The sequence below is a fragment of the Ahaetulla prasina genome, chromosome 5 (genome assembly GCF_028640845.1).
Source record: "Ahaetulla prasina isolate Xishuangbanna chromosome 5, ASM2864084v1, whole genome shotgun sequence".
In the NCBI taxonomy this organism is placed as follows: Eukaryota; Metazoa; Chordata; class Lepidosauria; order Squamata; family Colubridae; genus Ahaetulla; species Ahaetulla prasina.
The window spans coordinates 6,158,867-6,186,484 of NC_080543.1; the positions used below are offsets into that span (position 1 = coordinate 6,158,867).

General features: G+C 45.9%; 1 protein-coding gene across 4 annotated transcripts in view; it reads right to left on the minus strand.

Moving 5' to 3' along the window:
• Window positions 1-22,265, minus strand: part of GAB2 (GRB2 associated binding protein 2) — a 197,827-nt gene extending 175,562 nt beyond the window's left edge. For 3 of the 4 annotated variants that reach the window (XR_009155561.1, XR_009155560.1, XM_058186878.1), the window contains exon 1: window positions 21,709-22,265. Coding sequence is in view for 2 of the 4 variants with exons in the window: in XM_058186878.1 (XP_058042861.1) it covers window positions 21,709-22,263 (555 nt within the window). In the remaining 2 variants the exon portion in view is untranslated. The remainder of the gene's footprint in view (window positions 1-21,708) is intronic. The other variant, XM_058186879.1, reaches the window with a different exon arrangement.
• Window positions 22,266-27,618: the final 5,353 nt, after the last annotated feature.

A 27,618-nucleotide genomic window follows, 5' to 3' on the forward strand; every position in this document is an offset into this window, starting at 1 on the left:
CAATAGGCTCATTCATACATCAATACCAAATTGAGATGTGCTTGTGTGAACACTCTCTCTTTTTTTTTAGTTGGAGTCCGAGTGGACAATCGTTTGAATATGAGCCAGCAATGTGCAGCAGCCGCCAAAAAAGCTAATACAATCCTGGGTTGCATAACTTCAAATTCTATTCTATTCTATTCTATTCTATTCTATTCTATTCTATTCTATCCCATCCCATCCCATCCCATCCCATTCCCATTATCCTATCCTATCCTATCCTATCCTATCCTATCCTATCCTATCCTATCCTATTCCATTCCATTCCATTCCATTCCTATTATTTCTATTCCATTCCTATTCCTATTCCTATTCCTATTCTATTCTAGTTTTATTTTGATTTTTTAAAAAATCGTAACAAAATTTATTTATTTATTTATTTATTTTATTAAATTTTTATACCGCCCTTCTCCCGAAGGACTCAGGGCGGTGTACAGCCAGAATAAAAACAAAATATATACAATTTAAAACAACATTTAAAAAGAGCAAATTTTAAAGGCTGATTATTAAAATTTAGATTTAAAAATTTAAAAATATTAAGAATGCCCAATTTAAAATTCAACATTCTGCTCTGCAGAGGTTTTCCCCATTCTAGTTCCTCCCTTAAGGGCATAACTCTGGTCCTCCAGACGTTGCTGAACTGCAGTTCCTAGAAGACACAGCCAAGCGTGGTTAATACAGCCTGTCCTCGACTTACGACCACAACTGAGCTCCAAATTTCTGTTGCTAAGTGGGCGTTCACAAATGCACACGGAAGAACGATCAGGAGGCAAAATAAGACCCTCATTCTGTCTCCCTCTTTCTTCTCCAGCAAGCGGCCCCCAAATGCCTTTATTGATCTGAGTGCAGAGTGAATATTTCTTGGTGCGGGAAGACGCTCTCTCCCTCAGCGGCAGAAGAATAAAAAGGTAAAATGAAGGCCGCTGGATCTGAGGCAGAGGATCGCCAATAATCCGTGCGTCCTTTTCGAGATGATATTTTGAGATTCTGGAAAGAGTGCAGAAAAGCGCAACAATGATGCTTAGGGGACTGGAGGCTGAAACATATGAAGAACGGTTGCAGGAACTGGGTATGTCTAGTTTAATGAAAAGAAGGACTAGGGGAGACATGATAGCTGTGTTCCAATATCTCAGGGGCTGCCCCAAAGAAGAGGGAGTCGGGCTGTTCTAAAAAGCACCCAAAGGCAAGACAAGAAGCAACGGATGGAAACTAACCAAGGAGAGAAGCAACTTAGAACTAAGAAGAAATTTCCTGACAGTGAGAACAATACATTCATGGAATGAGTTGCTATTGGAAGGAAGGAAGGAAGGAAGGAAGGAAGGAAGGAAGGAAGGAAGGAAGCAAAGAAAGAGAAAGAAAGAGAGAGAGAGAGAGAAAGAGAGAGAGAGAAAGAAAGAGACAGAGAGAGAAAGGAAGGAAGGAAGGAAGGAAGGAAGGAAGGAAGGAAGGAAGGAAGGAAGGAAAGAGAAAGAAAGAACAAGAAAGAAAAAGAGAAAGAAAGAAAGAAAGAAAGAAGGGAAGGAAGGAAGGAAGGAAAGAAAGAAAGAAAGAAAGAAAGAAAGAAAGAAGGGAGGGAAGGAAGGAAGGAAGGAAAGAAAGAAAGAAAAAAGAAAGGAAGGAAGACAGGAAGGAAGGAAGGAAGGAAGGAAGGAAGGAAGGAAGGAAGAAAGGAAGGAAGGAATTTTATTATTCCTTATTTATTTCAGAATGATAATCTTGGGTACTTTCGCATATATCATTTGCTTTGGGCCCCCTCTGGTTCTGGCCATTTCGCACTTTTGTGTGAAAAAGATTTAAGTTTTAAGAAGAGACTGGACAGCTGTTTGTCTAAAATGGCACAGAGTCTCCTGCTTGAGCAGGGAGATAGACTAGAAGACCTCCAAGGCCCCTTCTAACTCTGTTATTCTGATCAAAGCATCCAGGGCCAGCAAGCGTCTTCGGGGACGGCCAATTTTTTGCTTCGCAAATCAACTTTCTTTCTCCCTGCAGGATTCCGACGCTTGGATGATTTGACGGCTTCTTTAAAAAAAAACCGATTGCTGCCATTGCTGGGGAGAATCATGTTGCCGAGTGGGCAAGAATTCCACATGACAGCCCACGCCCTTCTGGGTCATCCGCATCAGTCTGACAAGCTATCATCCACTTCCCCGTTCCGGCAAATTATGACTTGTTCATTCCAACAGAGAAGGGCCATTTTCACGCCTGCTCGGTGGAGTGCGAAGGAGAAAGGGGGAGAAATGAAATGCAGGAGGAGGAGAAGACAAAGATAATTGCTGATCGTCATTCTTTGCAAAACGCTGCTGGAGTGGGGGTGGGGGTGATTATCTACGGATAGTCCTCGACTTACGACTAAGGTCTAAGTGCTATGGCTATTGCTTTCCTGTTTTTCTTTTTCAATTTTTTTCCCCGTCCTTTTTTCTTCTTCTTTAAATAAGGTGTTGTGGTCCATCAGGAGCCTACAAAGCTGGCAAAGGAGACAGACAGCGATGAGGCTGAGGTGGGGCCAGGGCCGTCAGGGAGTGAGGTGCAGACTCCAGAGCCTCCAGAGACTGATAGTAGTTAGGCAGAGGAACAGGAGGAGCCTGTTCCTCTGCCTTACTAACAGGAGAAGAACTGCCCGAAGGCAAGAGCAGCTCAAGCAGAGAGGATGACTTGAGAGTAGGGCCAAGAGATGATTGGCCCCTCCCATAAGGCTTAAAAGACCAGCAACGGCGTTTGAGCTTTGCTGGAAAACAACGTTGTAGCTGCGTCTTCTGCTTCGTCTTCTGCTTCGTCTACGTCTTTGTTTTTGTGGCTTCTGGACGTTTGCCAGGAAGGGCCTTTGGCAGTTTGTCTAATTGGACTAAGGTTTGCGATAGGACTGAGGAATTTGTGTTGGGAGGCATTTGTTTTACTTTGAGTTGAACGATGCTGGGAATGAAGTAATTCCCAGCTGTTCAAATAAAGTTTGTTTGTTTTTCCACGGACTCAGTTTATTGCTACCTACTTGGGCCTGGGTCACAACAATCTGTCCTATTTAACCATGTTTTCAAGGCTGGGCGCATTCTCAGGATGAGAAAAGCACACACATCGAAGGCCGGATGCATGCGCAAACGATGCATACACACGTGAAGCGAGTGTGCGCGCAGGGGGCAAACCAGTGGTTAGCATATATGAAACCCACCTCCGTCCACCCCCTGATGCACCTTCCACAGCCAAACCAGCTTTCTAACACCGGACCAAGGTCGAAAAAACTATGACTTTCCAAGCGCAGCCAAAATTGCCACTTAGCTCTGCGAAAACCCCTCGTTCTTTGAAGGCGCCAGGGCTCATTAGGAAACGCTTGGCTGATGCGCCCAATGCTCAGTTGGGAGCGATGCTCACTTTCGCTGCGATAATCACCCGGCTGTGTGTCACCCCCATCGCCCTCCCCGCCCCCGAACAGCCATTTATCCTTGCGAAAATGCAGGCTCGTTTTTTATCTGCGAAGGCGTTTAGGCGGGTCACCCTCAGCGCCAACCAGGGACGGTTCATCTGCCTTTGCCGATAAATTTAAGGACAAGAACAGTTAGGTGCCTTTTTTTCAGGAGGCAACTGGACTTCCTTGTTTGTTTGTTTGTTTGTTTGTTTGTTTGTTTGTCTTTTGAAGACGTTTCGCTTCTCATCCAAGAAGCTTCTTCGGCTCCGACTGGATGGTGGGAAATGGAAGGATTTATACTCCCTTGCAGCAAGTTGGTCCTTTGCATTCTTTTTAGAGCAGAGGTTTCCAACCTTGGTCCCTTTAAGACTTGGCTTTGTTGGCTGAGGGACTCTGGGAGTTGAAGTCCACAAGTCTTAATATAATATAATATAACAACAGAGTTGGAAGGGACCTTGGAGGCCTTCTAGTCCAACCCCCTGCCCAGGCAGGAAACCCTACACCATTTCAGTCAGATGGTTATCCAACATTTTCTTAAAAATTTCCAGTGTTGGAGCATTCACAACTTCTGCAGGCAAGTTGTTCCACTTATTAATTGTTCTAACAGTCAGAACAATTGTGGACCAAGGTTGGAGACCCCTGTTTTAGAGAGTCGTTGAGTCCGCTTGGTGATTTGTCGGTATCCTCAGCAGAGGTAGCATTCCGCCGGTTCGGACCGGTTCGCCTGAACCGGTAGCAGAAATTGCAGGTGGGCCCGCCCACCCTGGCTCTATGCTATCCCATTTAGGCAGGATTTTGAGGCCAGCCACAAGCGCCGAAGGCTGGGCGCATGCGTGGACATGGATGGTGAGGGATGGAAGGAGTTATACTCTTTGCAGCCGGTTGGTCATTTGCGTCCTTTTAAAGCAGGCGTATCGAACAAAACGCCCGCGGGCTGCATACGGTCCGCGATGATGTCAGATCCAGCCTGAGGGACTATCCTGGAAAATGTACGGGGCCGGCCCGCGTCGCTTCAGCCCGGTCTATCCAATACGAAGAGGAAACATGCCAGCAGTTTGGGGAATGGTGTCGAGCTGGCCGCGCCCACCCAGTCGGCCACGCCCACCCAGTCGGCCACACCCACCCAGTCGGATATGCCCCCCCCCAGGTCCCCCCCCAAGGTCAATCACAGCCCTGATGCAGCCCTCAATGAAATTGAGTTTGAGAAGAAGGATGGAGGGAAGGAGAAGGAGAGGAGGATAAGTCAGCGGATAAGAGTAGGAGAGGGGCCTCTGGTGGCTCAGACTGCTAAGACAGTCTGTTATTAACAGCAGCTGCTTGCAATTACTGCAGGTTCAAGCCCCACCAGGCCCAAGGTTGACTCAGCCTTCCATCCTTTATAAGGTAGGTAAAATGAGGACCCAGATTGTTGGGGGCAATAAAAGTTGACTTTGTATATAATATACAAATGGATGAAGACTATTGCTTGACACTGTGTAAGCCGCCCTGAGTCTTCGGAAAAGGGCGAGATATAAATTAAATTAAAAAAGGAGGGAAAGAGAAGAGGAGTGGGGGAGAGAGAAGGGAAGCAGGTATGAGAAAGGAGAGGAGGAGGAGGAAGAAAGTAGGAAAGGAGAAGAAGGAGGGAGGGAAAAGAGGAGAGGAAGGTTTGTTGTGAAACGGAAAGAAAGGGTAGAAGAGCAACTCCAAATGCAATTAAAATGCTTTATTTTTTGTGCTTTCTTTAGAAAGAATGATTATTTATGAACAAGAAAATGTACATTTATAATATATGTATAAGGAAAGAAAAAATTAAAATGTAAAAAAAAAGAAATTGAGTTTGACACTCCTTTTTCTAGAGCAGGGGTGTCCAAACTTGGTCCCTTTAAGACTTGTGGACTTCAACTCCCAGAGTCCCTCAGCCAGCAAAGCTGCTGGGAGATAGAAGATGGCAGTTGACGGTCCCGTAAATATCCTGGTCCTAAGCCATGGAGCGCTTTGAAAGTAGTCACCAATACCTTGAAGCGCACCCGGAAGACAACAGGCAGCCAGTGCAGTCTGCGCAGGATGGGTGTTACATGGGAGCTCTGAACTGCTCCCTCAATCACCCGCGCAGCCGCATTCTGGACTAACTGGAGTCTCCGGGTGCTCTTCAAGGGACGCCCCATGTAGAGAGCATTGCAATAGTCCAAGCGAGAGGTCACGAGAGCATGAGTGACCGTGCATAGGGCATCCCGGTCCAGGAAGGGGCGCAACTGGCGAATCAGGTGAACCTGATAAAAAGCTCGCCTGGAGACGGTCGTCAAATGGTCTTCGAAAGACAACCGCCCATCCAGAAGAGTGCATATGTGCATATGTGTGCAAGCTGTGTACCCGAGCAAAGCACATGCGCGGAAGGCCACGTACATGCTCAGAAGGCGCACAGGACAGCGAAGCGAGCATGCGGGTGCACGCGCTCACAGTTTCGGTGCTGGGCGAACCAGTTGTTAAATTATGTGAAGCCCACCTTTGCCCAGCATTGCACAGCAGTGGTGGGATTCAAATAATTTAACAACCGGGTCTCTGCCCTAATGACCGGTTGGGTGGGTGTGGTCAGGGTGGCCGTGGCTCAGGGGTATGACAGGCAGCACTCAGCCTCCTGCAGCCCCCTGGGAGCAGAAAATGACTCATCGCGGGGGGGGGGGAGGCACCGGCCCCCTGCGCCCCGATTTGGGCCTAGTAGGCCATCCTGCAGCCTCCTGGGAGCAAAAATGGGCCGCAGGGTGACTTCTGGAAGAAGCGGGAAGGGGAGAGGGTGGGGCCAGTCAGCAATTTAACAACCGGTTCTGCCAGATTGGTGCGAACCGGTTGAATCCCACCCCTGCTTAACAGCAACCCAACCACTCAGGCACAGCCTCGTCTTGTCACCACCCATGCAAGGAGGGGAGTGAAGGGAAGGAGGTTCAAAGAAATTACACGTAATCCTTGACTTACAACCATCCGTTTAGTGACGGTTCGAAGTTATAACGGCACTGAAAAAAGCGACTTACGACCGCTTTTCACACCGTTGCGACATCCCCATGAACCTGCGATCAAAATTCGGACGATTTGGCAACCGGCTCGTATTTATGACGGTTGCAGTGTCCCTGTTTTGCAACCGTCCGACGAACAGGGGGAAGCCAGAGGCCCTTAACGACCTTGTTAATAACTTAACCAACGCGGTCACTTAATTAGCGTGGCAAGTCCTCGTCTTACAACCCCAGATGAACCCGACATTTCTGCTGCTAAGCGAAAACATTCGTTAAATGAATTTTGCCCTGTTTTAGAATAGAATAGAACAGAATAGAATTTTATTGGCCAAGTGTGATTGGACACACAAGGAATTTGTCTTGGTGCATACGCTCTCAGTGTACATAAAAGAAAAGATACCTTCATCAAGGTACAACATTTACAACACAAATGATGGTCAATATATCAATATAAATCATAAGGATACAAGCAACAAGGTTACAGTCATACAGTCATAGGTGGAAAGAGATGGGTGATGGGAACGATGAGACGATTAATAGTAGTGCAGATTCAGTAAATAGTTTTGACAGTGTTGAGGGAATTATTTGTTTAGCAGAGTGATGGCCTTTGGGGAAAAAACTGTTCTTGTGTCTAGTTGTTCTGGTGTGCAGTGTGAAAAACAGTCGTAAGTCCCTTTGTAACTTTGAATCCTCACTAAGTGAAAGGTTGTAAGTTCAGGACCACCTGTAGTTTGGCCAGGGAGTTTCCATTTTTAAGTTCTTTTGGCAGGCAATATGTTTCCACGTTGTAAAGTGACTATAACGGCAACAGGAGGGCAATTTGGGTTTTATTCCTTTCCTGATTAAAAGCTTCCCCGTTTCCCAGAGATACGATTTGCTCCGTTCCACTGAATTTTAATTGCGTAATTAACTGTACACCAGGGTAGACCCTGCTGGTATTTGTGGACATCAAAAATATCCATCCTCTCGTAACTCTTAATTTCTAAGGTCTGCTTTTTTTTCAACCCCGCGAAATGCCTCTCATTCTTAGTGTTGATATTTTTCCTTCCTTAAATCACGTGGATTTTTTTTTTAAAAAAAAATCCCAAAAGTTCCCTTTCCCGCAAGAATCACAACTTTTAAACGCAAGTTTTAAAAGGAATTAAAAACTCCCAAAATTATCTTACGTGGTGAGATACGGCTGGAATTAAGAGGCGCAGCTGACATTTCCCAGCATTCCTGCTTTTATTTTTTTCCGGCTTTTTCTTTCCAAAACATGTTTCTGAGCTGCTTCTTGGCAGCGAGTTCGTATTATGCATCCCAACGGCAGGAAGTCAGCGGAGAAAGGGGAAAAAAAACCATTTTCTGTTTCATTATGCTAGGTTTTTTTTTTTTTAAAAGCTTCTCTCCGCTCTGGTTCCTCCTTCATTCTTTTGCCTAGCCGTGCATCGAGCATCAAAATTTGAATTTCCAATGGATAGGATTGATTTTTTTAAAAAAACAACCCAGAAGCGCATTGTTTCGTGGGTTAAGGGGATGTGATGTCCGGGTGTAACAGCTGCATTGTATCCTCTATTTCCACCCGCCACCCACCCCCACTCTCCACAGCTAAATCCTCCCACTCAAGAGACCTATGGCAGGCAGCGGAGGGCTAAAAACTTTGCATCTGGTATAACATCTGGAATGGATGCACGCCCCTTGTCAGCCACACCATGCTGGTGTTAAGAGCTTCCAAGCTGGAGAGATGCTTTGACTTTACAAACGGGAGGTTGAACGACTAGCCTGGCGGTGCGACCGGAACCATCTGGAACTGAACACACACAAAACCGTAGAAATGGTGGTAGACTTTAGGAGAAACCCTTCCATACTTCCACCTCTCACAATACTAGACAACACAGTATCAACAGTGGAGAGCTTCAAATTTCTAGGTTCTACCATATTGCAAGATCTAAAATGGACAGCTGACATCAAAAAGGTCATCGAAACAGCACAACAAAGAATGTTCGTTCTGCGCCAACTCAGAAAGCTCAAACTGCCCAAGGAGCTGCTGATCCAGTTCTACGGAAGAATGATCGAGTCTGTCATTTGCACCTCTGTAACTGTCTGGTTTGGTTCTGCAACCCAACAAGACAGACACAGACTTCAGAAGATCATTAGAACTGCAGAAAAAATAATGGCTACCAACCTGCCTTCCATTGAGGACCTGTATACTGCACGAGTCAAAAAGAGGGCTGGGAAAATATTTACAGACCCCTCACATCTTGGACATCAATTGTTTCCTACCCTCAAAACGACGCTATAGAGCATTGCACACCAGAACAACTAGACACAAGAACAGTTTTTCCCCCAAACGCCATCACTCTGCTTAACAAATAATTCCCTCAACACTGTCAAACTATTTACTAAATCTGCACTACTATTAATCTTCTCATTGTTCCCATCACTTATCTCCTCCCACTTATGACTGTATGACTGTAACTGTTGTTTGTATCCTTACGATTTATATTGATATTGTTTCCTGATTGCTTATTTGTACCCCGTGCTTATCATTAAGTATTGTACCTTATGATTCTTGATGAACGTATCTTTTCTTTTATGTACACTGAGAGCTTATGCACCAATGACAAATTCCTTGTGTGTCCAATCACACTTGGCCAATAAAAAATTCTATTCTATTCTATTCTATTCTATTCTATTCTATTCTATTCTATGACTATAATTGAGTGTTGTACCTTGATGAAGGTATCTTTTCTTTTATGTACACTGAGAGCTTCTGCACAGAAGACAAATTCCTTGTGTGTCCAATCACACTTGGCCAATAAAACATTCTATTCTATTCTATTCTATTCCATTCCATTCCATTCCATTCCATTCATTCCATTCCATATTTTCTTTTCTATTCTGTTCTGTTCTGTTCTGTTCTGTTCTATTCTATTCTATTCTATTCTATTCTATTCTATTCTATAGTGCGAACCATCGACAGCTACTTTTTAAAAACAGCAAGGACCCAAAAATGCATGTGGGACCAGAGCACACATTAAATTGGATGGAATGAATGAATTCCATGAAATTCACTGCAGGTAGCTGCTAAAATAGGACAGAATAGGACAGCGCTTCGCAAACCTGGCAGCTTGAAGACGTGTGGACTTCAACTCCCAGAATGAGCCTGGCCTCAAAAACATGCCTAAATAGGATGGCATAGAGCTGCTACTGGTTTGCCCAAACTGATCCAAACCTGCTGAATACCACCTCTGGCTGCAATGGTCATCAGTGCGAAAAATGGTCCTAAGTCACTTTTTCCCATCCTACTGTAACTTCAAACATCCAAGATCTCAGGGGCTGCCACAAAGAAGAGGGAGTCAAGCTATTCTCCAAAGCACCTGAGGGTAGAACAAGAAGCAACGGGTGGAAACTCATCAAGGAGAGAAGCAACTTAGAACTCAGGAGAAATTTCCTGACAGTTAGAACAATTAACCAGCGGAACTACTTGCCACCAGAAGTTATGGATGCTCCGGCAGTGGAGGTTTTTAAGAAGAGATTAGACAACCATTTGCCTGGAATGGTATTGGATTTCCTGCCTGAGTAGGGGGTTGGACTAGAAGACCTTCAAGGTCCCTTCCAACTCTGTTATTATTAAGTCGAGGACTACCTGCGTATTTGCCATCTTGAGTTACTTATAAAGCAAAAACAACAGGATGAAAATAGGCTCCGTCGATAAAATATAAATACACCACCCGCTCCGGAGGTTGTGACCTACACAAGTGAGGGACAATGGTTACTCCTTCCTGTCCTTAGGCAAAATATTTACTAATGGTCTCTGCCAACGGGCTACTACTACGTGAAGCTGCTAAGTTAAGCAAGAGGGGGGTGGGGAAATATCATCAGGGAAATTTAAATATTGTGGTTTCTCAGCCGACGGAGTGTCTCTTTCGGATTGTAAAGTGGAAAAACAGATTCAGCTGTGGGTGCTGCTGCTTATTCGAGAAAGCGTGGCTCAGACTGCTAAGACAGTCTGTTATTAACAGCAGCTGCTTGCAATTACTGCAGGTTCAAGTCGCACCAGGCCCAAGGTTGACTCAGCCTTCCATCCTTTATAAGGTAGGTAAAATGAGGACCCAGATTGTTGGGGGCAATAAAAAGTTGACTTTGTATATAATATACAAATGGATGAAGACTATTGACATAGTGTAAGCCGCCCTGAGTCTTCGGAGAAAGGCGGGATATAAATGCAAATAAATAAAAATAAAAGCCTACTCAGGCAAGCATCTAACACTATCCACATTTTGGGTGGATGCCAAAAGAAAGGCCCGTCTCTCTCCGCCCCTCCCATAAATCCATCTCTGGCAAAATATTTACACAACAGTCAGCCGAGCTGTTTCAACACACAGGGAAAGGTAACCAGGGATGGGAGGTGCTGTGAAATAGTTCCTTTCTTCTTCTTCTTCTTCTTCTTCTTTTTTTTTTTTTGCGCGTGTTAAAAATATATATTTAATGAAACATTTAGAGTTGTCTGTACACTAAGCCAGATAAGCTGAATCGTACTTGGAAGTCTTAAGGATGTTTAAGTGAGCCTCCGAATCCAAATCAAACTTCTCTTACAGGTAGTCCTCGACCTGTAATTTAGCGACCGTTCAAAGTTACAACGGCGCTAGAAAAAGTGACTTAGGACCATTTTTCATACATGACCATAAAGAGCATCTCCACTGTCAAGTGACCAAAATTCAGATGCTTGGCAACTGATTCCTATTTATGATAGTTGCAGCATCCTATTCTATTCTATTGTATTCTATTCTGTTCTATTTTCTATTCTGTTCCGTTTGTCCTGTTCTATTTTCTTTTCTATTCTATTCTGTTCTGTTCTATTTTCTATTCTGTTCTGTTTGTTCTGTTTTATTTTCTTTTCTTTTCTTTTCTATTTTGTTCAGTTCTGTTCTATTTTCTATTCTATTCTGTTCTGTTCTATTTTCTATTCTGTTCTGTTTGTTCTGTTCTATTTTCTTTTCTTTTCTATTCTATTCTGTTCAGTTCTGTTCTATTTTCTATTCTATTCTGTTCTGTTCTATTTTCTATTCTATTCTGTTCTGTTTGTTCTATTCTATTCTATTTTCTATTCTATTCTATTTTCTATTCTATTCTATTCTGTTCTATTCTATTTTCTTTTCTTTTCTTTTCTGTTCTGTTCTATTTTCTATTTTATTCTGTTCTATTTTCTATTCCTGTTCTGTTCTATTCTATTTTCTATTCTGTTCTGTTCTGTTTGTTCTGTTTTGTTTTGTTTTATTTTCTATTTTGTTCTGTTCTACTTTCAATTCTATTTTGTTCTATTCAATTTTCTATTCTATTCTATTCTATTCTATTCTATTCTATTCTATTCCATTCCATTCCATTCCATTCCATTCCATTCCATTCTTCCTATTCTATTCCATTCCATTCCATTATTTCTATTCTATTCTATTCTATTCTATTCTATTCTATTCTATTCTATTCTATTCTATTCTATTCCATTCCATTCCATTCCATTCCATTCCATTCCATATTTTCTATTCTATTCTATTCTATTCTATTCTATTCTATTCTATTCTATTCTATTCTATTCTATTCTATTCTATTCTACTCCATTCCATTATTTCTATTCTATTCTATTCTATTCCACTCCATTCCATTCCATTCCATATTTTCTATTCTATTCTATTCTATTCTATTCTATTCTATTCTATTCTATTCTATTCTATTCTATTCTATTCTATTCTATTCTATTCTATTCCTAAGCCCCTGTCTCAGCAACTAGTTGACTTGCCAAGCTTGAGAAAAAATGCTCTAAAACTGAGACTTTAAAAGGGGGATTTCTTGCATTCTTGAGATAACATTAGCCCGTCCTTCCTCCTCACGATCCCTCCAACGTTTGGAAGACTTCAAATCCCACCGCTGGGAATCCCGGGTGTGGAAATCCACATATCTGAAGGATGAGCCTCTTTGCAAACATTTGCAACCTCCTGCAATTTTACACGGCTGCCTGCACGCTGCCCTAAAATCCCATCAAAATCAAAACTTCTCCAAAGCTCGCATAGTTTTTTTAAAACAGCACATAAGCTCCGACTGGTCATCTGCTCACCGGAGAACTCACAAGCCCATGGTTCTCAACTTTTGAGAGCTTGAAGTTGTGTGGACTTCAACAGCACTGAAAAAATGCGACTCCCTGAACTGTTGAAGATGTGGTCATAAACAAGGGACGTTCTACCATATGTGGTGGACCTGCCCTAAGATTAAGAAATTTGGGGAGAAGATAGAAAACTGGCTGGATGAAATAACAGGGCAGAAAATAGGGGGGGGGGAGGGGAAACTGGAACAATTTCTGTTGGGCATTCTGGAAGGGAAAATGGGAAAAAATATACAATATATCAGGGGTCTCCAACCTTGGCCACTTTAAGACTTGTGGACTTCAACTCGCAGAATTCCTCAGCCAGCAAAGTGCGCGCGGCTTAATTGGTGGGCGTGGCTTAGTGGTCAGGTGACTGGATGGGCATGGCCAATAATAATAAATAATAAAAATAATAAAGTATACAAAACTTGGGAGGGCACCGGTCTACCTTCTTTAAAAATAGAGGCACCGGTCTACTAATTGCCTTTTTTTGAGAGGCACCGGTCTACCTTCTTTAAAAATAGAGGCATCGGTCTACTAATTGCCTTTTTTTTGGAGGCACCGGTTTACCTGCTTTAAAAATAGAGGCACCGGTCTACTAATTGCCTTTTATTGGGAGGCATCGGTCTACCTTCTTTAAAAATAGAGGCATCGATCTACTAATTGCCTTTTTTTTGGAGGCACCGGTCTACCTGCTTTAAAAATAGAGGCATCGGTCCACTAATTGCCTTTTATTGGGAGGTGATCAGCTGTAGTGCGGCCCTTTGAAGCGCTGCGGCAGTCATTTAAGGCCATTTGCAGCTATATCACCACCGAGAGTTTCAGGGACAGAGAAGAGGAACAGCGAGGCGTGGCCGGTGGGGGGGGGCAGGGATTTTTGCTATCGGTTCTCCAAACTACCTGCCCCCATCGCTATCGGATCATGCAATCCGGTCTGAACCGAGAGCATTTTACCCCTGTTGGAGACCCCTGCAATATATCATATTACACATATTGACGGCATGTAGAATTGTGATAGCACAGACTTGGAAATATCCAGATATCCCACTGGATCAAATTTGAATAAATATATATATATATATATGCATGTGCTGGATTATCAATGGAAATGAAGGAGAGGGAAGATACTGAGTATTATCGAATATGGAATGGATGGTATTCCTGGATGGAGAGTAAGCATAAAACTTAAGGGAGATTTTTGTCATGAGACTGAATTCTGAATAGAGGTTAAGATAATTTAAATAAGAATGTTGGTTTATAGAGATACTTAGAAATAAAATCTACATATAGAGGTTAAATAGGATAGGAGATACCGATGTAGGAAAAGCTGTTATGAGTAATGTAATTTTGATGCATTTGTCTTTCTTTGTTTTATATTTTCTCGTTTTTGTGTATTGTGGTGTTTTTTGTTTTTTTTGCATTGTGTATTTTAACTTTTGGAAATTTAATACATATTATTTTTTTTTAAAAAAAGAAAGAAAAAAAGTGACTTATGACCATTTTTCACAATTATAACTTTTGCAGCCGCCCCCCCCCCCCCGTGATCATGTGATCAAAATTCGGAAGACTTGGCCGCTGACTCGTACTTATGACCGTTGCCGCATCCCAGGAGGTCACGCGATCGATCCCTTTTTGGGACCTCCTTGACAAGCAAATTCAACTGGTAAATCGGATTCACTTAACAACCAGGTTACTAACTTAGCCGCTGCAGAGCGACTCACTTAAACAGCGGTGGCAAGAAAGGCCGTCACATGGGGCCAAATTCGCTTCATGAATGTCTCACTTAACGACAGAGATGTTTATAAGTGAAAACAATTGAAAGTGAGATGTAGAATGGAATAAAATTGAAAGGTTAGTAAATGATGTATCCTATTAGAAGAGAAAAATAATTATTGAATTGTGAATTTAAAGAAAAGAAGTGGAAGGTTGTATTAATTAAAAGGTTGTCAGGTAAAAATGGAATAAGATGAAGACAATGTTCATAATTAAAACCTATGAGGGGAATTCTGAGGAATATACTCAATAAATGGGAAAATCGGGGTTGTCTGGACACCGTAGTTAAAAATATTGAAACGAAAATGAATACAGCAATAGAGAGAGATAAGAAGAAGGAGAGAGATGGAAAGGGAGAAGGAGGGAGAGAGAAAGAAGAATGGGAAGAGGAGGGGAAGAAAGGGAGGGGAAATAAAAGAGGTTAGATAGGGAGGAAGAACGGAGGAGGGGGAGAAAGGAAGGGGAAGTAGAGAAGGAGTAGGAGAGAAGAGAAGAAAGTAGGAAGGATGAAAGAAGGGAGGGAGAGGAAGGAGAAGGAGAAGAAAGATTGCTGTAAAAACGGAAAAGATGAAATGGAAGAAAGACAACCCCGAACACGTCTGAATATATCAGGATAAAAATTGAAATAGCTAAAAAATAATAAAAGAGAATAAATATGAGTAAAAATGGAGAAATTAGAACTTAAGGGCGAAAGAAGATGTGATTTCTATAAAGGAGCATGGAAATATTAAGATATGATTAAAAATATGGAAAAAGAATATTTTGGCAGAAATTGTAACTTAAGTAAAATGTATTTGGATACGTTAAGTTGTATAAGAGACGATATGGCCAATATTCTGTTCATAAACTATGTGTGTGGGGGGGGGACTATAAAAAATCAATAAAAATTTGTGGGTAATTCTTTTTTCTTCCAATATTGTCCAATCAACAGTCGTGCTGCTGTTATTAAGTTCAAAATCAACTTAGTCTCAATCACTGTACAGTCCGTTGTTATTCCCAAAAGGAAAAATTGCGGTAGGAACTTTATCTTCTTCTTCACAATAGAAGAATGGATATTGAAAGTTTCCAATTTGGCTGAGATGGCTAAAATCTCAGCCTTCTTGAAAGACAGTACTCAAGAAAAATATTTAAATGAATGGAAGAACTGGATTGATTATATTCAAAATAGATATCGGATTAAGAAATTTCGGATTGCTTTTGAATGAAGGATGTTATTTTTGATTTTAATGGAAGAAGTCAGGATATGTGAGAGAGAAAGATTATAATTGTGTTAGATTTTAAAAAGTTTAATGTATGACTGTTTTGTTTAAGGAACTATACCTTGTGTTTGCTCCGGGAAGTCCGGGGAGGGGTTTAGGAGGGAGGGGGAAAAATTTAATTGTTGTAAAACTTTTTTAATAAAAAAAAAAAATCAATAAAAATTTGTTTTAAAAAAAAAAGAAAGAAATATTGGGGGCTGCATTGCGGTCGTACGTCGAGGACTGCCTCTGCGTGCCAGTCGCCACGCATCGGAATTTCGATCACACGAGCGTGCACACGCTTCAAGTGTGAAAACCGGTCCTAAGGCACTTTTTTTCAGCGCCGTTGTCGCTCTCGACGGTCACTAAACGAACGGTTGTTGGGCGAGGACTTAGCAGCGGCCCCGTGAAAGTTCCTTTTTTAAAAAAACCGCGAAACCCTAAATCAGCTTGGGACTCCGTCATAACCAGAGAGCGATGCTCAGAGAGCGATGCTCCTCTGCCGTGTGACACGCTTAACAAAGTGTAAACAGACTCGGGAAGAGTTAAGTGTGTCAGTGGATAAGTGGGACAAAAATTCTGCTTGATCAGAGCTACAGGCAAGATAAAACAGCTTTTTCATATTAAGTAGATCACAAACCGATTCTTTTTCAACTCTTTGCTATGGATGGCGGCAACCCGTTTCATCATATTTCAGAATATCCTTTGTGCCTGAATACCCATTTTCGGCCCTGAATTATGGCCACAGACTTGAACCTTTCCAGACTCCTTTGCAGATTGGCTTTTTTTAAAAAAAAAAAGTGCTTAAAGGATTATCTTAATTTTAAACAAAATTAAGAGGAGCAGAGGGCATCCTTCGGGCCTTGTTTACGTTGGCCAGATCCCTTCTGAGGCTTAGAAATGGCCTCGAGGAATTCTGAAACATAGAAGTTGGGGTGACCCTAAATCAGGCCTTTGCTAGGATGTGGGTCGACATACCTGCGACAATGATCAAAATACAGGTATCCTCAAATGACCACCCATAGTCGAGCCCAACATTTCTGTTGCTAAACGAGACAATGGGTTTTGCCTCATTTTACAAACTTTCTTGCAACAGCTGTTCAGTGAATCCTTCTCCCTCTCCTCCTCCTCCTCTCCACAAACTCCTCTCCCTCCTCTCCATCAACTGAATATGAATGAATGAATGAATGAATGAATGAATGAATGAATGAATGAATATTTTAATTTGTATACCGCCCTTCTCCCGAAGGACTCAGGGCGGTGAACAGGCAGATAAAATACAAATACACACAATAGTTAAAAACATCCCTTAAAAAACTAATTTAAATTTGCCCAAATGTTAAAATAACACACTCCCCCATAAAATTACAAAACTTTAAAAACCCATCAAATTCAATTAAAATTCAAAAATAAAAATCAAGCTAGTCCAACCATGCAAAATAAATAAGTTTTAACTTCGCGGCGAAAGGTCCTAAGGTCAGGTAATTGTCGAAGTCCGAGGGGAAGTTCGTTCCACAGGGTCGGAGCCCCCACAGAGAAGGCCCTCCCCCTGGGGGCCGCCAGTCGACACTGTTTGGCTGACGGCACCCTGAGGAGTCCCTCTCTGTGGGAGCGCACCGGGCGATGGGAGATAGATCAACTCCCACTGATGGTGTTACCTAGTTGGGTCATGAAATGTCTGCAAAAAATAACCAAGCTCAGAGAGCACCAAGGACTTGCAGCCTTCCTCCTCCTCCTCCTCCTCCTCCTCCTCCTCTTCCTCCTCCTCCTCCTCCTCCTCTCCACAAAGCCCCCTCCCTTGTAGCACTGATGATGTTACCTAGCTGGATCATGAAACGTCTGCAAAAAATAACCAAGCTCACAGAGCACCAAGGACCCCACAGCCTTCCTCCTCCTCCTCCTCCTCTCCACAAACCTCACTGTCTTCTGCTACTGATGTTGTTACCTAGTTGGGTCCTGAAACATCTACCAGAAAACACCCAAATTCAGAGAACGCCAAGGACTCCCACAGTTCAGCTCTGAGCTACAAATATCCCCTTCTGAAGGAGATTCTCACAGTGGGAATTGAAAATATTTTCCTTCTTCCTTTCAATGAACCGATCTCCTCATTTCATCGCGAGGAAGTGTTGTGACCTTCCAACCTGTTCTTACTTCAAATATCATTTTAATGGGGCTGGGATATTTTAGAGGCCCCCCCACAAGGATCCGATCTGGCTTTTCCGGGTATTAAGAACGCACAGTTTCCGATGCCGATGCGTTTTGACTAATTGTGGCCAAGCCACATCTATCACTTCACTCCTGGCAAGAGAATCTGGCCAGACCATAGTAGTCAAGAGTTTGCTGATTCATAATACCTCATTTACGCTGCAAAAATCTGTGCAGGTTCCCTCTGAATACAATTGTGTGTGTGTGTGGGGGGGGCGTTTTTGTGTGAATAGACCTGCACGGGAAAGTTATTCACCTAAAGTTGGTTCTGAATACCTGTAAGATAAAGGTTCCCCTCGCACATACGTGCTAGTCGTTGCCGACTCTAGGGGGCGGTGCTCATCTCCGTTTCAAAGCCGAAGAGCCAGCGCTGTCCGAAGACGTCTCCGTGGTCATGTGGCCGGCATGACTCAACGCCAAAGGCGCATGGAACGCTGTGACCTTCCCACCAAAGGTGGTCCCTATTTTTCTACTTGCATTTTTTACCTGCTTTCGAACTGCTAAGTTGGCAGAAGCTAGGACAAGTAACGGGAGCTCACCCCGTTACGCGGCAGCACTAGGGATTCGAACCGCTGAACTGCCGACCTTTCGATCGACAAGCTCAGCATCTTAGCCCCTTGAGCCACCACGTCCCTCCCTGAATACCTGTATACCTGGACAAAAACCTGTTCCCATGCATACTCTGGAAAAAAACAACAGCCCAAGTTGAATTGGGGGGATGGTCCAGTTGATGCCACATTGAAAGAGAAGGGACCTGCCTCAGCAGAAAGGAGACCACCAGGAAATGCCAGAGTTGTAGACTAGACTGGAAACTTGGAAAAAAACAATTCCCCATCATGAGAAATCACTTCTCTCTTGTCAAGCAAACCAGAAGGTTTTGTTTCTGGGCTCAACTCCAAAGAGGCGTCATTTTTTGTCACTCCTTTTTTTGAGCCCACAGCAAATTTATGGAGAATTTTATGGATGTCGTTTTATGAGTTACAGCAACAGAGGAGGAAACATGATGGAGGCAAAAGGAGTTCTAATCGCAGCTGCCTATCCAGAGGGACAAAACCCTTCCAGGGCAGAATAACGGAATAACCGTGTCGAAACGGACCTTGGAGGTCTTCTAGACAACCACTGTGAAGCAGTATATAAGTTTAAGTGCTATTGGGAAGGGAGGGAGGGAGGGAGGAAGATGGAAGGATAAAAGGAAGGAAGGAAGGGAAAGAGAGGAAGGGAGGAAGATGGAAGGATAAAAGGAAGGGAGGAAGATGGAAGGAAGGAAGGAGAAGAGAGGGAGGGAGGAAAGAAGATGAAAGGATAAAAACAAAGGAGGGAGGGAGGGAGGAAGATGGAAGGATAAAAGGAAGGAAGGAAGGGAAAGAGAGGAAGGGAGGAAGATGGAAGGAGAAAAGGAAGGGAGGAAGATGGAAGGAAGGAAAGAAGGAAGGGGAAGAGAGGAAGGAAGGAAAGAAGACGAAAGGATAAAAAGAAGGAAGGAAGATGGAAGGATAAAAGGAAGGAAGGAAGGAAGGAAGATGGCACAGTGGTTAGAATGCAGTAATTCACTGCTCCCTGCCAGGAGTTCGATCCTGACGGGCTGAAGGTTGACTCAGGCCTCCATCTTTCCGAGGTGGGTAAAACGAGGAGCCAGATTGTTGGGGGGGCAAGAGGCTGACTCTATGAATCGCTTGGAGGGGCTATAAAAGCATCGTGAAGCGCGATATAAGTCGGAGCTCATGCCTGGGAGCCTGCAAAACGCAGCCCAACCGCCTCCGAAGCGAAGCCAGGTTCCTTTTCATGCCAGGCGAGCAAACTCGGCGGTTAAAGAATAACTTCAGCCGGCAACCGGCTGGAAAACACGGAGGGAGAAAGAGCCATAAATCAGGCGGCGACTCCAACGCGCGTTCCGCCCCAGGGCCTCGCCCCACCGCAGGTGCACAACAAGCCCAACCTGGTTAGCCAGTTAAGCCCCGTTTGCACCCTACCCGCTACTCCGATCCAACGGCGGCAGCAGCAGCGAGCTCAACTCAACTAAGCCCGGAGCGCGATGGCAACGGGGCGGCTCTAGCCCGGATGACCCGCGCGGTCGTGGGAAACCCCATCCAGGTCTCAATCGTGAGAAAATGTGATCCAGGTCGAGATCCTGGGAATCCCATGCAGGTCTTTGTCGTGGGAAAGTGATCCAGGTCGCGATCCTGAGGACCCCATCCAGGTCTCAGTCGTGGGAAAGTGATCCAGGTCGGGATCCTGGGAACGCGATCCAGGTCGCGGTCGTTGGAACCCGATCCAGGTCGCGATTCTAGGAACCCGATTCAGGTCGCAGTAAAGCGATCCAGGTCGCGGTCGTGGGAAAGCGACCCAGGTCGCGATCCTGGGAACGCGATCCAGGTCGCGGTCGTTGGAACCCGATCCAGGTCGCGATCCTGGGAACCCCCCATCCAGGTCTCAGTCGTGGGAAAGGGATCCAGGTCTCAGTCGTGGGAAAGGGATCCAGGTCGCGACCCTGGGAACGCGATCCAGGTCGCGATTCTAGAAACCCGATCCAGGTCGTGGGAAAGCGATCCAGGTCGCGATCCTGGGAACGCGATCCAGGTCGAGGTCGTTGGAACCCGATCCAGGTCGCGATCCTGGGAACCCCCCATCCAGGTGGTCTCAGTCGTGGGAAAGGGATCCAGGTCGCGACCCTGGGAACGCGATCCAGGTCGGTCGATTCTAGAAACCCGATCCCGGTCTCCGGAAAGGCTGCCTTAGCGGGGGAGGAGAGGAGGAGCGGAGCGACCGCGTTACCCACCGTCTCCGCTAGGGGGCGGGCTGCCGCAAGGCAAAGCCAAGCACCCCAACCCAAACAACAACAACGCCTCTGCCACCTGTAGCAGCCGCCGCCGCCGCCCGGCTCACCCCCGCCCCGGGAAGGGGAGAGCCCCGCTCCGCCCAGGACGCGGCGGCGGTCATCTGCCCGACGCCCCACCAGCGGCTCCACCCTGCTGCCCGGCTGCAACGCCGGAGTCGGCCCGGGAAGGCGGGGATGGAGGGGGGACACGGTGGCCGCCCCTTCCCCAGCTGGCCCGGAGGAAGGAGCGCGGCCAGCCCAGCTGCACCGGATAGCAACAACCCCGGGGCCGCTTGGCTTGCTTCTCGGGATGCCGCGCCTCTTTCCAGCCGGGAAGCAAAGCCAGGTCCGGCGGAAAGCCGGGGGGGGGGAGGCCCTCCCCGCCCGGGAACCCCGATTGTGGTAGCGGGGCGCCGGGGAAGCCTCCGCCTGGAAGGGCAGCAGGATGCGCTGGGGTGGGCTGGGGGGGGGGATGCACCTGCTCCCTTGGCCCCCCAACCCCGCCGGAGCCCTTTTCCGGGGACCGGGGAGAGGAAGGAAAGGAAGAAGGGTCGCAGGGGGCGAGGGTCCATCCGAGCGAAGGGGAGCGGCTGCCGGGCTTTGGCCGCCCTTGACTTCCAGCCTCCCCGGCGGGGATCCAGGATCAAGCTTAAGAAAGAGCCGGGGAAGGGAGGGAGGGAAGGAGGGAGGGGTCAGATCTAGGGAAGCCCCCCCGCCAGCCCTTCCCTTCCCTTCTCTTCCCCCGATCCCCGCCGGGTTGCCTTGAAAAGTCCCGGCCGGTCAATGGAGGGGAGGAGGAGGGAGGAGAGGAGGGGGAGGAGGAGGAGGAGGAGAGATGAGGGGAGGAGGGGGAGAAGGGAGAGGGGGAGGGAGGGAAGGAGGAGGGGGAGGAGAGGAGGGAGGAGAAGGGAGAGGGGAGAGGGGAGAGGAGAGGGGGAGGAGGAGGGGGAGAAGGGAGGAGGAGGAGGAGGAGGAGAAGGGAGAGGGGAGAGGGAGAGGGATGAGGGGGAAGAAGGGGAAAGGGAAGAGGGGAGAGGAGGGGAGGGGGGCTCGCAAAAGACCCTCCCTAATGGAAACTGCCCCTCACCCCCCACCCTCCCAACGCCCGGCTTGTCAACCGAGACCCCGGCACTTACGTATCGCCTTAACTTCTTCTCCGGCGGCGATTTGCGGAGCCAGCCGGAGCAAACCACTTCGCCGCTGCCTCCGCCTGTGCCGCTGCCTCCGCCGCCTCCGCCGGCGCTGCTGCTCATCCTGGAGGGGCTGGATGCTCCGGGATCGGCCGGCCGGTCGGAGCCGCATCCGAGCCCGGCCGGGAAGATGGGCACCGCCGGGAGGAAGCTAAGCGACCAAGGGCTCTCTCCATCGTTTTTGCCCGGCCGGCCGTTGGCTTTGCCCGGGCGCCGCCTCCATGCTCCTCCGGGCTTCTCCTCCTCCTCCTCCTCCAGCTGCTTCTGCTGCCGCTCCTGCTCGTCCTCCCCTCCGGCCGGATCGCTCCGCCGACTCGCACTTCCCCGGGAAGCAAGACGCGCCACCCCGCCCGCCCGCCCGCCCGGCCACACCACGCCTCCCCGCTGACTTGCAAAGAGGAGGCGAAGCTGGCTTGGCCGCCGGCTCTTCTCCCGGTGGGGAGGGGAGGGGAGGGGAGGGGGGGAGATGCGCTCCTTCGCCTGCCCCCTCTCTCTCTCCATCATCATCATCATCATCCCCCCCTCCCCACGCGGAATCCGGAGCCTTCCCACCCACCGACCCACCCACTGGACTTGGCTCAAGCGGTATTCCCTTTGGGAATCAAGCGCGGCCCGGGTTCACACGACCTACTGGGATGGAGAGAGAGAGAAAGAGAGAGAAAGAAAGAGAGAAACAGATAAAGAGAGAAAGAGAAAGAGAGGCAGAGAAAGAGAGAGAGATAGAGAGAGAGAAAGAGAGAAAGAGAAAGAGGCAGAGAAAGAGAGAGAGAATCAGAGAGACAGATAAAGAGAGAAACAGATAAAGAGAAAACAGAAAGAGAGGCAGAGAAAGAGAGAGAGAATCAGAGAGAGAGAGAAAGAGAGAAACAGATAAAGAGAGAAACAGAAAGAGAGAGGCAGAGAAAGAGAGAGATAAAGAGAGAGAGATAAAGAGAGAAACAGATAAAGAGAGAAACAGAAAGAGAGAGGTAGAGAAAGAGAGACAGAGAGAGAATCAGAGACAGAGAGAATGAAAGAGAAACAGAAAGAGAAAGAGAGAGAGACAGAATGTGAGAAAGAGAGAGGGAGGGAGAGAGGGAGGGAGAGAGAGAGATTGACATTTGCAAGATTCTACACGTGTGTGGGTGCCAAGAGGGGTTTAGGGGGCACTTTGGGATTCGCTTAAGTGGAGGGTTGCAAACTTGGGGGGAGGGAGGAAGGGGGGCCTTAGGATGAATTCCATACCTTGGGTGGGTGGGGGCGTTAATCCGGAGTCTTTGGGGTTTCGGGGAAGAGAAAAAAAAAGTAAAATGGAAACCTCCCCCGAATTACTAGTTCCATTAAAAATTGCTGTCATCGAGGGAGGATGGATGGGTGGATTCCTATTGCCAGGAAGAAGTGAAAATCAAAGGACTCACTTTGAGCCCATTCTTTCTGCCCTATCTCAACTCTTGATTCTAGAATCCTCAGCCCAGCCCACCTCACAGGGTTGTTGTTTTGGGGAAAATAGGAGGAGGAAGGTGTGTGGAATGTTTGCCATCTTGAGTTATTATAAACATGCATATTCACACTGTATATATGATAGATAGATAGATAGATAGATAGATAGATAGATAGATAGATAGATAGATAGATAGATGGATGGATAGATTTGGATGGATGATAGAGAGTTAGAGATAGATGATAGATAGTTTATAGATTATAGATGATATAGATAATAAGATGATGGATAGATGGATGGATGAATGGATGGATGGATAGATGGATGGATGGATTTGGATGGATGATAGTTAAGAGATAGATGATAGTTAATAGATTATAGATAATATAGATAATAAGATGGTGGATGGATGAATGGATAGATGGATATGGATGGATGATAGAGATGATAGTTGATAGATAGTTAATACATTATAGAAGATATAGATAATAAGATGGTGGATGGATGGATGAATAGATAGATAGATAGATGATGGACAGATAGATGATGGACAGACAGACAGAGATGATAGATAGATAGATAGATAGATAGATAGATAGATAGATAGATAGATAGATAGATAGATAGATAGATGGATGGATTTGTATGGATGATTGAGTTAGAGATAGATGGCAGTTAAGATGATGGATGGATGGATAGATGCTAGAGAGATAGTTAATAGATTATAGATAGATTAGAAAGATAGATATAGAGATGAGAGACAGACAGACAATAGAGAGAATGGCTGGATGAGAGAATAAAAAGAGCAGAAGAACACAGGAGAAATGATAGCTAGGCAGACAGATAGTTTAAATAGATAGATAAAATAGACAGACAGTATTGGAAGGGAGGGGGACAAAGGGTAACAGAAAAGGGGCCACCTCTGAGCCACACACAGCCTTGCAGACGCCAAGTGGGTGGGCTCATCAGCAAAATATCCTCACCTGCGCAGCCTTATGGTTGCTCATTTTATGGGAGAATTCAGGGAGCAAATGGCCTGGGGGTGGGGTGGGGGCAGGGGAAGGAAGGGTCTGGAATCCCATTTTAAATTGGGAGGAAGGGCCGCCCACTGATGTCTTAAGCAACCTAAAATCATTTCTCTCCAGGCTGCAGAAAAAAACCTGCGTGATTGGCCCAAATGCCCTTATGCATAAATGTCTTTTTTTAAAAAACAACAACAACACCACCACCACCAAAATCTACGGCAATTAAAATCCGCAGTGAAACTTGAGAAGAGCTGCCTGGGTCCCAAAATGGCACTTTTCAAGCAGATAAGGTGCCTACACTTAAACCGATCAGGATCCGGTGCCTAAAACAGGAAACGGAGCTGCAGCAGCCGTCTTGTTGGATGCCAATGAAACGAAAAGCAAAACCCACTCGCTTCTCTCCCAATTTTTTTCTGGTGCTTTACAGATTAAGAATTGGAAGGGACCTGGTCGGTCATCTAGTCCAACCCCCTGGCCCAAGCAGGAGACCCTACACCATTTCTGACAGATGGCAGTCTCCAGTCTCTTCTTGAAAGCCTCCAGGGGTGAAGCTCCCACAACTTCTGAAGGCAACTTCTGTTCCATGGGTTGATTGTTCTCACCGTCAGGAAATTTCTCCTTATTTCTAGGTTGAATCTCTCTCCTTGGTCAGTTTCCATGTTATTCCTTGTCTGGCCTTTGAAAAACAGCTTGACCCCCAACTCCTCTCTGTGGCAGCCCCTCAAATATTGAAAGATGCTATCCTGTCTCCCCTGGTCCTTCTCTTCAGTAGACTAGCCAGGCCCAGTTCTTGCTACCATTCATCGCATGTTTTAGCCTCCAGTCTAGTCCCATTTCAACCAGTAACCAGAGCTGGCCCTGCTAGCTGACTGACATTTTGGCTCCAAAATCGTGCCCTGATTTAGGGACAAGCAATGTTATGGATTTGGGCTGATCCCTCAAAGCAAGCAGAATCAGAAAGAGTCCATTCCATTCAGATGGGATCTATTTAAACCCATTTAAGTACGTGACAACCCCCACATCCCTCCTCCTCCTCTTCTTTATCTCTTTTTATTCTTCCTTCTCTTCTCTTCTTTCCTCCTTCTCTTTCCTCATCTTCCCTCTTCACCTCCTTCTCCTCTCCTTCCCCTCCTCTCCTCCTTCCTTCTCCAAACTCACCCAGTTGGCTTTCGTGCCTAAGGTGGAACTAGAACTCACCATCTCCTGGTGTTTGGCCCAAAATCACCCAGCCATATTTCATGCCTAAGGCAGAACTAGAACTCACCATGTCCTGATGATTGATCCAAAGTCATCTAAACAGATTTCGTGCCTAAGGGGGAACTAGAACTCACTATTCCTGGTGATTGGCCCAAAATCACCTAGCTATATTTCATGCCTAAGGCGGAACTAGAATTCCCCATCTCCTGGTGATTGGCCCAAAGTCTCCCAGCCATATTTCATGCCTAAGGCAGAACTAGAACTCACCGTGTCCTGGTGATTGGCCCAAAGTCACCCAGCCATATTTCATGCCTAAGGCGGAACTAGAACTCACTGTGTCCTGGTGATTGGCCCAAAGTCTCCCAGCCAGCTTTCCTATCTAAGGCGGAACTAGAATTCACCATCTCCTGGTGATTGGCCCAAAGTCACCCAGCCATATTTCATGCCTAAGTCGGAACTAGAACTCACTGTCTCCTGGTGATTGGCCCAAAGTCTCCCAGCCAGCTTTCCTATCTAAGACGGAACTAGAACTCACCGTGTCCTGGTGACTGGCCCAAAGACACCCAGCCATATTTCATGCCTAAGGCGGAACTAGAACTCACTGTCTCCTGGTGATTGGCCCAAAGTCTCCCAGCCAGCTTTCCTATCTAAGGCGGAACTAGAACTCACCGTGTCCTGGTGATTGGCCCAAAGTCACCCAGCCATATTTCATGCCTAAGGCGGAACTAGAACTCACTGTCTCCTGGTGATTGGCCCAAAGTCTCCCAGCCAGCTTTCCTATCTAAGGCGGAACTAGAACTCACCGTGTCCTGGTGACTGGCCCAAAGACACCCAGCCATATTTCATGCCTAAGGCAGGACTCTAACTCGCCTTCTTTTAGTTTCTAGGTTAGCACCTTAACCACTCGGCCAAATTGGCTGGCTTTCAGTTGGTAAAGGACTTTTCCCCTCCATTTATTTCATTTCTTAATTTTCCCTTTGTTTCTTTTCAACCGATTTGTTGGATGTGTGTCAGGTGGTCTTTGACTTACGGCCATTTGTTTAGTGCCCATTCAAAGTTACCACAGTGCTGAAAAAAAAGTGACTTTTCTCTCATTTAATGACCGTTGCAGCGTCTCCATGATCATGTGGTCAAAATTCAGATGCTTGGCTGCCGACTCACATTTACGACGGTCGCAGTAAGTCCTGGGGGGGGGTCACGTGATCCCCATTTTACGACCTTCTGACAAGCCAAATCAATGGGGAAACCAGATTCACTTAACAACCGTGTGACTAACTTAACGGCTGCTACGATTCGCTTAGCCACGCGGTGGCCAGAAAGCTGGTAAAATGGGGCAAAATTCCCCATTCAACCGCTGCCTTGCTTCACAACAATTGTGGCCGTAAGTCGAGGATTACTAGTTGGCGACGGCTGGACGCAAGGGCCAATATTTGGATGAAACTCTCAATTGTTTTCCCACTACACAGCCAGCCACCCATGGCGTCTGCGGAGGAAGTTCAAACGTTTTCCCTTACCGCCAGCTTCTGACACTGTCACTTCCTGATGTCAACCGCAGAATTTCTTCATTGTCAAGAAATCACACAAGCAACCAAGACCGTTGGTCATGCAGTCGGGGCTCTGCGTGTATCGCTGGGGCATCCCTGCCCAGTTTGAGCGGCTTATGAAAAGTTCTAACTCAAAAGGTGGTCAAACCGCGGCTACTTGAAGAGGGATGAACTTCAACTCCCCAGAATTCCCCAGCCAGCCAAGCATCTTGAAGTATGCTAGCTGGGGGATTCTGGGAGTTGAAGTTCACCTCTCTTCACGTGGCCTAGGTCAGGGGTTCTGCAAACCTGGCTCTTTTAAGACTTGCGGACTTCAACTCCCAGAGTTCCTCAGCCAGCTTTGCTCCACACATCTTGAAGCATGCCAGCTTTGGAATTCTGGGAGTTTATTTATTTATTTATTTATTTATTATTTAGATTTTTATACCGCCCTTCTCCCGAAGGACTCAGGGCGGTGTACAGCCAGATTTAAAACAATACAATATACAATATTAAAACAACAATTAAAATAACATATTATATTAGTGGCCGAGAAATTTAAAACCGTCAAATTTGACCCATAATTAAAATACCCCAATTAAAATTATTAAAATTCCAAAAAATTAAAAAATTAAGCCAGTCCCGCTTGGATAAACAAGTGCATTTTCAATTCACGGCGAAAGGTCTGAAG